The sequence below is a fragment of the Myotis brandtii genome, unplaced genomic scaffold (genome assembly GCF_000412655.1).
Source record: "Myotis brandtii unplaced genomic scaffold, ASM41265v1 scaffold168, whole genome shotgun sequence".
NCBI lineage: Eukaryota > Metazoa > Chordata > Mammalia > Chiroptera > Vespertilionidae > Myotis > Myotis brandtii.
In genome coordinates this window covers 1,246,602-1,258,335 of record NW_005356173.1, presented here as the reverse complement: position 1 = coordinate 1,258,335, position 11,734 = coordinate 1,246,602, and the positions used below count along the sequence as shown (strand labels likewise).

The 11,734-nt window shown below is 37.1% G+C and overlaps 1 protein-coding gene across 4 annotated transcripts in view; it reads left to right on the top strand.

Moving 5' to 3' along the window:
* TPK1 (thiamin pyrophosphokinase 1) overlaps positions 1 to 11,734 on the top strand; it is a 289,105-nt gene that overhangs the window by 125,418 nt on the left and 151,953 nt on the right. For all 4 annotated transcript variants that reach the window (XM_014536881.1, XM_005862817.2, XM_014536880.1 and 1 more), the window contains one exon: positions 6,422 to 6,494. In XM_014536881.1, the coding sequence (XP_014392367.1) occupies positions 6,422 to 6,494 (73 nt within the window). The remainder of the gene's footprint in view (positions 1 to 6,421; positions 6,495 to 11,734) is intronic.

Sequence of the window (11,734 nt, the reverse complement as noted above, 5' to 3'; positions counted from 1 at the left end):
GATGCTTTTCTCTCTTTCTCAAAAATCAGTAAGTAAAATTTCTTAAAAAAGAATCCCAACCTCTTGGTGGTCTCTGCCCACCAGGCACATCCTTGAAGTGAGTTCCTGTTGTGGACAGGTGTGGGGAAGGAGGGGCTGCAATGGCAATGCCTAGCCAGAGAGGGGCTCGAGTCCCCAGGAGGGTTCTTACCTGTACTCGGGAAAAAGGTTCAATGACTCGGATCAGATTCTGTTCCAGTAAGTTATCATACAGCTTGGCCAAGTGTGTGTTGATGATTGGGTCATCCCGGAGCTCTGCCCGGTAATCTGTCAGGGCCTTTTCAAAATCTGCGAGTGACCTGTTCTTGCTAGCCTGGGCCACACATTTTAATGCTTCTGTCTGCCTCCCCGCATACCGCAGTGCAAGCTTCCCACTCACCAGAGCCTGGACATCTTCTGGGCTGTTGAGCATGATTTTGCACAACATGTACTTCAGAGAGGTGATGGCCTTGGGGCTATCAATGGAGTCATAACCCTCAAATGCCTCATAGAAATATGAGTATGCAGTTTTCCAGTCCTTCTCCTCTGCTGCGTGAATAATACCTGACTGCATATCCAACGTGGCCTGCAATTTAGGGGGGCAGTAGATGGCATTTGCTGTGGTTCAAGCAGAGGTTAAGGCAGCTCGGGCTTTCGGCAAGTTGCTGAGGGCATGGTATGTTTTGCTTTCTAAAAGCTGTACTTCCACCAAAAGGGCTTTGTCATCCATCTTTTTCAACTCCCGCAACAGCTGAGAACCTGGAGGGGGAAAAATATTAGTATCTGTCCAATTTTCCCAACACCATTTATTGAAGAGACTGTCTTGATGCCATTGTATGTACTTGCCTCCTTTGTCAAATATTAATTGAGCATAATGGTTTGGGTAGATTTCTGGGTTCTCTATTCTATTCCATTGGTCTATATGTCTGTTCTTGTGCCAGTACCAGGCAGTTTTGAAAATAGTGGTTTTGTAATACAGCTTGATATCTGATGTTGAGATCCCTCATACGTTGTTGTTCTTTCTCGAAATTGCTGCAGCTATTCAGGGTTTTTTTTTATCCAAATGAATTTTTGGAGAGTTCATTCTAGGTCTGTGAAATATGCCTTGGTATTTTAATGGGGAGTGCATTGAATCTATAGATTGCTTTGGGCAGTATGGACATTTTAATGATGTTGATTCTACCAATTCATGAACACGGTATGTTCTTCCATATGATTATGTCTTCCTCTACCTCTTTTTTTCAGTGTCCTGTGGTTTTCCGAGTACAGGTCTTTTACCTCCTTAGTTAAATTTATTCCTAGGTATCTTACGTTTTTTGGTGCGATGGTAAATGGGATTGTTTGTTTAGTCTCTCTTTCTGTAAGTTCACTATTGGTATATAAAAATGCCATTGATTTCTTGGCATTAATTTTGCATCCTGCTACATTGCCGAATTCATTTATTAAGTCTAATAATTTTTTGATGGAGTCTTTAGGGTTTTCTATGTACAGTATCATGTCATCTGTGAATGACAGTTTTACGTCTTCTTTTCCAATTTGGATGCCTTTTATTTCTTCTTCTTGTCTAATTTCTATGACTATCACTTCCAGAACTACTAACATAGTTCTTTAATCAAAATTCTTTTAATAAAAATCCTATCCTTCCTACAGCAACCAGCACAAACATTGTTTTTCAGCCTCAGTGATATCTTTCCAAAATTAGAGTTTGACCAAATTATCAATGATCAATAAAATTAGCAGAGGGGGACAGAACTTGGCTAGAGATCCTGGCTAGGCTGCTGATCAACTGAACGCTGTCTCTGTGTCATTCCTTCTTCGCCAACTCCATCCACACCTTTGGGGACCCCTGGACCTGCTGGGGCTGGACCCCAACATTTTTCCTTCCTCCAGTTAAACATATATCCTTTCTATGCTATATAAATACACAAACACACACATATAAATAATATCCTGAATAATACATTCTGGAAGTGAACCTCTTATCATTTTAGTTTAGTTAGTGCCATCACAAAGGAAAGAAAAATTAGGGCATCTGCTCAAGGCAAGTAAAATTATTTTTTTACATATATTACTAGTAAGTTTTACTTTTTATTTCACATGATTTCTTTAGTCTAAACATTTTATCATTGTGTTTGCCTTTTTGCATGTATATAAAATGTTTATGGTTTTCTTATTGTTGTTCATTATGGGTACTCCCCCGCCACCATACCCATACCAGAGCCTTTGAAAGAAGACATGCCTGCATCCAAAAAGTACTAGTTCCTTTCCTATCTCCAGAGTGTTATAGGTAACAGTGTTGGAGAATTCTATAAGTATAGGTAACTATGGGCATAATAACATCAATGAAGAGCTTTTGTGCTTTAATGTTTTTCTTTTGCTAATTGTTTTTTCTTTCTTTTTCTTTTTCGGTCCCATGATTCTTGTTATCTTTATGAACTCAGGGTTCAAGCTGTCAGCTAAAATACACATGGTCTTCACTAAGTGAAAAAAATAAAATAAAATTAGCAGAGGGGATAATGTGTTTATGTCCAGAGCTTTCTCCACGAGAAACTCTTATCCATTTCCTGCATGCGTGTTGGTGAGAGGCTGTAGACTTGGCCATTAAAGAACAAAGATTGGGCTGCCTGTGCTTGGAGTTTGGTTCTAGCTCTTATTATCCTCGTTGTAGACTATGGCAAATTACTTAGTTTGTCTAGTAATAACTGTTATTTTACCCAAATAGCTTAAATCATGCTTGATGTATGCCAGGCATTCTCTAAGTGCTTTACATATATTAATCCTCATACCACTCCAAATTGTCCTCATTTTACATATGAAGAAGTGAGGCTCAGAAAGGTGAAATAATTTGGACAAGCCAGGAAGTAGGGAGACAGGCATAATAGAAATTTTTAAATAAATGTTTCTTTGCTCATTCTTCTTTTTCACTCTCCATCTCCTCTTCCTTCCCTCTCCTTGCCTTTCTCTTCCCTTTTGACCATTTCCATCTCCTCCTCTCTCCTTCCCTCCCCTTCTTCCTATCTTCTTTCCCATTCTCCCTCGACCCTTTTTCCTTTCTCCTTTTTCCTGCCACTCCCTCTTCTTTCCTTAATCCCCTCATTACTTCCCACCCTTCTCCTCCTCTACCCCATTCATCTATTCCATTATTATCAACATGTGTGTGCTTGGTGCTCTGGGGAACACCAAGATCAGTCAGAGATCCTGCTACAAAGAACTTACAGTAGTAGAAGCTAAAAGATATTTATAGAAGTTGCTTAGAATGTGATGGAAAGTTATGGATTTAGGGCTTTATAAGTTATACAGGATTGCTTTTCTCTGTGGGAGCAAGGAAGGTTCTGTGGAGGGATATCCATCCTTCCACGGAGTCTTAGGAAATGACTTATGAAAGAGTAGTTGTAGTCTAACACATTATGTTTAGGCATATTTTATAACTATCAACCTCTTCTTGATTATTACAGGTAATGGAGCTTAAATCTCATAAACTAATGGCAGCCCTTTTTGGACTCTTATTTTGTCAAGTGGGTGTGGCAAGTGCTGTAAAAGTTAAATGTAAATATAAAGGAGCCCATGCCACTTTGGAGTGTTTGGAAAACAAGTCAGTGCGCGTAGATTGAGGATGGCAGAAGGAGGCATACTGATCTGATCTGTGTCAACAGGAGACAGAAATGCAATCAGTAGTTACACAGTCCATATACCCTTAGTCAGTTGCTATGTGAAGTCAGTTCTCAAAGAGTTCTGAAAAATAATCTTCCCGTGTGAACTGCCTTTTTTGTCATAATGTAGTTCCTCTGCATCTGTGAAGTGTCATCCCCAATACTTACTTCTTCAGAACGCCAGGTACCATGGTACCAGCTGCACTCCAGGAAATGTGAGATGGCTATCAAGTTCGGTGTCTGAAAGTACATTTTAGAAAGTATCAAAAACTAGTATTTTATATGATGAAAAGGTATTAATAATTTTAGTCTTGTATACTAGGAGTATTTTGGGCATGAGTCTTCTTAGAATTCAGCATTCTGGTTCATTTGTTATATTAGATAAAATTATATTAAAAGTTAGCCAAAGTTAGTTATCTTTTATCTAATTTTCCTGTTAATGTTTTATATGAAAAGATAAGTGAATTTTCATGATTGCCTTCTTTTGTTATTCATAGTATACATTAAAAAGGGATCTCATTCTCTTTTAAATGATATATCATAGCAGGACATTTAGCTGCCTGTATATGTCAGTTTTTATTTTTCATTTTTATTGTCAAAATCAATATCATATTTGGAAACTGCCAAATGGATTCTAGATATCTGAGGTACTAAAGTTTGTAGAGCCATATAAATCAGTCTTATTAGGAAGTAGTATAATTCAGCTGCATAGAACCAGAGTCCTAAGTTTAAATGTCTGCCTCACATGAAGAAGTAAATTGGGTACTGGCCATGCAGATATTTTGAGAAGAAAAGTTGATGAGAAATTGTTGAAATCAGGCAAAGTGATTTAAAAGCCTAGGTACTTTACTTCCCAATTCTGTCTTATTCTGAAATGAACTGTTGTCATTTGTGCGTGGTTGATATTCAGCAAATAGTTCTGGAATCAGCTAATATAAAATTTTCATCAATTACTAAAAATTGAAAAAAGCAATCATTATTGGTTAACAAAAATCAAACAAACAAACGAAGCAGCTTATGCAGCACAGATCTGTGAAGTAGAACTTCCTCTTACCATTTAGTCCTAGGAAGACACAGTTCAAGGAAGAGTTGGTCCAACACAGATAGTTAGATTAGGTCCAGTGGTCGGCAAACTCATTAGTCAACAGAGCCAAATATCAACAGTACAACGATTGAAATTTCTTTTGAGAGCCAAATTTTTTAAACTTAAACTATATAGGTAGGTACATTGTTATTAACTTAATTAGGGTACTCCTAAGGCTTAGGAAGAGCCACACTCAAGGGGCCAAAGAGCCGCATGTGGCTCGCGAGCCGCAGTTTGCCGACCACGGGTTAGACCAGCAATTTTCAACCTTTTCAATCTCATAAACTAATTACTGGCATATCAAAAAATGTTATATTTTTGCCGATCTGACAAAAAAAATAGGTAAAATTTTTACTCATTCACACTGAAGGGTCAGCTATTGTTTTGGCTGTTATTTTTTTACTTGACAGTCTAAGGAAAAAGGGGTCGGTGCCCTCTAATAGTCAGGTATTGCATGTTCTAAACATTCTGATGGCACAGGTTGAAAAATCTCTGGTTTAGACCTAAGAAGTAATATTTCCAATTGAGTTAAGAAGTTAAAAATTATGCAAAAGGACAATGTTAGTATTGAGTTTTTCATATTCATCATCAGTAAAAAATTTCTCTAGGAGCCGGATAGTCTCCTATATCTTGGCTTTTATGACCTTGAGATGTCTCCAAGTTTTGGGGTTTTATCTGTTTTGACATGTAATACACAGGGAGATAAAGTACCTGTCTCCATTATGTAACAGTTTGGCCCTCTTGAGAATACATTTTGAAGTTTTATTTTTCTTTTGAATCAGAACAATTAACTAGATAAATGGTTACAGATCTAATTCTTATGATGGGTGTAGAATAGAATATTTCTGGAGGACTTGGAAGCAAACATTCCCTTCTTTACATCATATACCTTCTTGAGGCTCTTGAGGCTAAGGCTTTTTGCAGAGCATTAAGAAATCCAGAGAAGTTTTATTTTTCCACAGTTAGGTGTTCCAAGTGCAAAGAAATTCTACCACATGTTATATAAAAAAATAAATAAATCAAGCATGGCTTATGTAGACAGAGTAAGGTAAGATCTCTGAAATGAGTTCTGAAAAAAATTTAAATGGTAGAAAAGAGAAATGAGATAATTGTGATAGAATTAGAACATCCACTTTTGGGAATCCTCGCCCTGTATTTAGCAACGGTGACCTTTGTAGTATTTCAAACCTATCTAGAAGATTCCTGTTTCTAGAAATACATCAATAGGTTACATGGAAAATGTCTTTGAACTGACTCCTGCTCTGCAAAGAATGCCTCCTCCTCCTCATGTACTCTGTTCGAATCTGTTGAGAGTTCTGAGCCTCTGTGAGGGTACAATACTATAAAGGTTTGAATATATGTAAAAGGTAATATACAAAGATTGAGTCTTTGTTTTAGGGTTGTTGACCTGGAAGTTTTTTAAAGTAATAATCTTCTTTAATCTTTATTTATTGAAGCATGATAAATACTGACTGATAGTGTGTTTAAGTTGATTAATTACTTGGTTATGTGGAGTACCCCAGTCATATATATTGTAACCAAGAGTGAAATTTGACATCCCATTCACTGTAAAAATAGACTCCTTTTTTCTTTTGGTCCTTATAATCATAGTTTTAAAGATTAACAAGTAAGTAGTCTTAATTAGTTGACTCAGAACTCTTTCTTTCAGCTTTTTGCCTGAATTCATCAGTGGAGACTTTGATTCTATTAGGCCTGAAGTTAGAGAATACTACACTGTTAAGGTAAGACATAATTCTATATTTAAAATATTTCTCATATGATTGCTTTTCCTATGTTTTTCCTGGTTTCCTTTGGGTATGTATAGGGATTGAGAAACTAATTGGTTTATTTTTTAAAATTTATATCAATTATGATATACATTCAAATGGAAATTTAGAGAATGGCAAATAGAAATACAAGTTTAGAAATTCAGTCACCACCAGATAAGCATTAATGCTTAGTACTTTAAGCACATATTTTTAAAAAACATTTATAGTTTATGGGCTATTTTAACAATATACTGTTATTGCCTACATCCTCATTAGTTGCTATCTATTTTTCACAAATCACTTTTTATTTCATTTAATGAGCGAACTATATTTTACTTAACCAATTCCCAATTGATTTACATTTTTATCCATTTTTTACCTTGTAAACTAATAAAAATATCTTTGTAAATGAGTTTTTATAAAAATGCATAATTATAGAGCCACAGTTTTTTCCTTCAATATTTAGTTTTTAAAAAATATTATTACCCTGTTCTGAATAAACCTGTTTATTATATTTAGTTTATTGAAAATATTTTAGCTTTTTGAAACTATTGTTAGCCTATTCTAAAGAAAATTATTCATTACAACTTGAAATTAATAATAACATACAGCTTAAAGTTTTCATATTGTTACTGCTATTGTGAAAGTCTTCTAGTGATTCTTGCTGGCAAAGAAGAACATGCAAATGATCTAATTGAGAATGATGGAAGGCACATAGGAGTATTATAGCGATCAATTATTCAAGCTTTCACTGGCTTTAGAGGACAACACAGAGTTTTAAAAATAAAAATTATAGTGTCAGCAATTCTAGCCACAATACCGTCATGTATGTTATTCTGAACTAATTAGAAAATTACACATATTTTTAAAAGAAACAGCAGTTACTGAAATATTAAAATTTTAAATTCTTTATAAGGCTTGGGGATGGGTGAGATAAAATAAAAAAGAAGAAAAAGGAGGCCTTTTGAAGAAAGGAAGGGAGGGAGAAAGGAAGGAAGGACGGGAAGAAGGTGGGAGGGAGGGTAGAAGGAAAGAGAAGAAAAAGAAGGAAAATATGATTCAGGGTGAGGAAGCAAAGGTACCAGTTTTATAAAGTAGAATAGGCTGTTCTGATAGAAATCCCGGGGCTGGCAGTGAATGTAGCTCAATGCACATCCTATCTGCCCCCCAGCTGATCAGACTTTCCCATCAGCAAAGGGAGACTGTTCCCAAGTCAGTGTTTGATATTCATGCTCAATTACTTTAACATTGTCATGTTTCTATTCATTCCCCACAGTCTCACTTCTCATTAACTCCATACCTCAACCTCACTGAGATGGAAAGCCCTCTCAGCCTTGCTTACAATGCAGAGTTTTATAAATTCATAGTTATTAATCGTATTTTCGGGAGGGGAAGAAACAGCGGGAGAGGCAGGAACAAGCACTCAGAAACAAGTGGAAGATCTGGCCAGATGTGACTTTTCTCCTCCTCTGTTAAATGCGGCTGGCTGCCAACACTGGAAGTGCTGATTTCATCACTCCATCCCAGATGAGGAAATAACAAAAAATAAGGGGGAACCAGCTTTTTCATTTCCCAATACAATAAAATGGGGTCAGGGATAAAAGAAAATTTTGAGTTAATACCTTTTGATGAATTTCTCTTATGTTTTTTGCTTTATTTTTTTAACCTCAATGTTAATTTTTATCTGTTGAGGTTTAATTTAGAAAGTAAGGTTAGCTGCATCTTCTAACTACTACTTTGCATAGTTATGAGATGATGTAGTACAATCAAGTTTTCATGTATTGATGAGAACAACTGCTTTGAACTTTTTGGATCTCTCCCGGGAAGGCACTGATGATATCTTTGATAGAGCTCATGTACTCCATATAGGTCAGGGCGAATGTTTAGCTACGGTTTTAATAATGATAATGACAACAAGTTAATGCAGCATTACACACAATTCGTATAAGCCATTATCTCCGATTTAAACCATCTTTAAGCTGCTGTGTTACAAATTAAAGGAGGTTATCTTCACTTTCAAAGGCACTTTTCTTTCTCCCATCTGGTCTGGGTTTCAATGAAGCTGAAACTGGGGCTCTGATAAAGTAAAATAAAAAAGAATTTGAAAATGCTAAAGGTTTGTTAAAACCATAAAATTATAAAGTTGATTTTGTAGTCAACATTTATTCATACAACATTTTCCCTCAGTAGATATGTCCTTGACTTACAGAAAAAAACTTAGGTTTATATGACTATACAAAATGTTAAATGTGTTTGCCTGTTTAATTTCTGAGAATACTAAAATATAAAGTATTTGATTTATTTTTTAAATTCTCATCTGAGGATATTTTTCCATTGATTTTTAGAGAGAGTAGAAGAGAGAGGGAAAGACAGAGAGTAATATCAATGTGACAGAAATACATCCATTGGTTGCCTCATGCATGTTCCAGGACCAGGGCCGGGCCAGGGAGGAGCCTGCAGCTGGGAAGGAACCTGCAACTGAGATACATGCCCTTGACAGGAATCGAACCAGGGACCCTTTGATCCACAGTCTGATGCTCTACCCATTGAGGCAAACTGGGTAGGGCTGATTTGTCAGCTTTTAAACAGAATATTTTATACCCCAGATCTTGCAGTCTGTGGTACAGGGGACCCTCGAACAGTGCAGGGGTCATGGCACTGACACTGCACAGTCAAAAAATCTGTCTTATCACTTCTGACTCCCCCAAAACTTAACTGATAATAGCCTACTGTTGACTCGAAACCTTACCAATAACATAGTCATTAACACATATTTTGTATGTTGTATCATTATAGACTGTATTCTTATAATAAAGTAATCTAGAGAAAAGAAAATATTAATTAAAACATAAGGAAGAGAAAATACATTTGCATTACTGTATTATTGATACTGTAAGTCTAGATCTTCTGTTTGCAAGATGAACCATCTCATCTGTCTGTCAGTACCTACATCAATATTGTCTTATATGATACACAACACTGTAGATATTATATGTATTACACTAGACATCAAAAAGGGAAAGATAATGTAAAAAAGAAATTTATATTTATTGACAGGCATGATAATTCACACATTGATAACAAAGAAGCAGCAATACGATTGCCTTATGGAAGCCTAGTATAATTGATGAAACAGTTGGTAGCTAGGAGATTATTATAGTATTACATTATGTGCTATAGTTAATATTATGCACTTGTGATTTAATACTACATCTTTATGTTTGTTTACATTCCTTTTGACTGCAAATAGCTCCATGTACAGTTTTGATAAATTTTAACTTTTTATAATAGACTTGTATATTTTGTGGTAATAAATGATAAAATGGACTGATATCTACATATATTTTATGCACTTGTGGCATACCTAACTTTTTCTTAAAGTTTCTGTATTTTATGGCTACATAATTTGCTATTTTTTTCAAATTATTGCAGATCTCAATATATTTATTGAAAAAAAATCCACATATAAGTGGACCCCTGCAATTCAAATCTATCCACGTTGTTCAAGGGTCAATGGTAGAGTTATCTATTGTTGTGTAACATTTTATCCTAAAACTAGAGGCCTGGTGCACGAGTTGGGTTCCTAGGCCTGGCTGGCGATCAGGGCCTATTGGGGCCTTTATAACTGAGATCTTAGGCCCACATCATGTTTCCATATACTTGAACCACTGTCATGTACCATACTGTATTCATCCAGATTTGGCAGGATTAACAGAGAAGATAAAATCAGAACTTAGAACTAGAGTCCTACTCCTGACTTATGACTAGGGTTATTTTCACCCCTATCTAGAACATGGCCTTGTGGAATGCCATAGTACTCCCTTATAGCACAAAGGATGATATTCTCATATTCCCAGGCCACCTATACCCTGGCTAATTTTCTACTACCTGATCACCTTGGTTCTTCAGTGTTCTATCGTGGCTCAATCCCCTGTCCTGTAAATAGCTTTCATGTCATTGGTCTGGCCCAATATTGCACCCCAGATTGGGGGTGGAAGGGAGTGACAAGATGGCAATGGGAAAGTAGAGAGTTTGGTTATCACGCTGACTTATCCCACTGATGGTGATACTGACACTCATTCCCAAGGATGATAAATACCTTGTGCAAGGTATTTGCAAGTCTTGCCCAAAGGCCCAATGCAATCTGTTGACAAGCAGTAATAGCAACTGAGTCCCAGTTTAAAAAATAAAATTTTATAGAAAACATTGATAATTGATTCAAAAGCATGGCCATATCCAAATTTTTGAAGACTGTTCTTGATAGGTAAGGGTAGTATGTCTAACTTCTTTAATCCGTGCTCCTCTGGATAAGTATAAGATGCTATAAATGTTACCTACAGTCACAGAAAATCGCTCACCTTTTATATCTCATAATGGCTGATATTTTAGGAGACTCAGGATCTGAATTTGAATATAATTTTTCCCAGTCAGAATAATGGGAAATTGGTTTTTGTTTGACATTTGAATAGAATGTCTTATCCTATCTAATAATAGACAAACATGCTAATTAACCTTAACTTCGCTACCCTTCCCATTGGCTAATCAGGGCGATATGCAAATTAACTGCCAACAAAGATGGCGGCTGGCAGCCACGCAGCTGAAGTGAACAGGAGGCTTGCTTGCTCCAGTGACGGAGGAAGCCAAGGTTCCCCGCCTACCGCAGCCCAGCTCTGAGCTCCGGATGCAACAATGTTGCAATTATAGAAGCTAAACAAACCCAGAAACCTGCTTTCAGCCGCCAGCAGGCTCAGAGCTTAGAGAGGCCAGTGATGGCAACAGAGTTTCAATTATAGAGGCTAAACAAACCCAGATACCTGCTTTCAGCCAGCCACGGCCTCAGAGCTAGAGCCGGCTCTCAGCTCCAGTGACAGCTATAGAAGGTAAATAAATCCCAGAATAAAAAAAAAAGAAAAAAAAGAGGCTGGGAGCCTCAGTTGCCCGCCAGCCTGAAAACGGCCCTCAGCCCCTCACTCAGACTGGCCAGGCACCCCAGTGGGGACCCCCACCCTGAAGGGGTTGTGACCAGCTGCAAACAGCCATCAGCCCGACATCCAGGCTGGCCAGGCACCCAAGCGGGACCCCCACCCTGATCCAGGACACCCTTCAGGGCAAACCAGCCAGCCCCCACCCGTGCACCAGTCCTCTATCCTATATAGTAAAAGGGTAATATGCAAACTGACCCTAACAGCAGAAAGACTGGGAATGACTGGTCA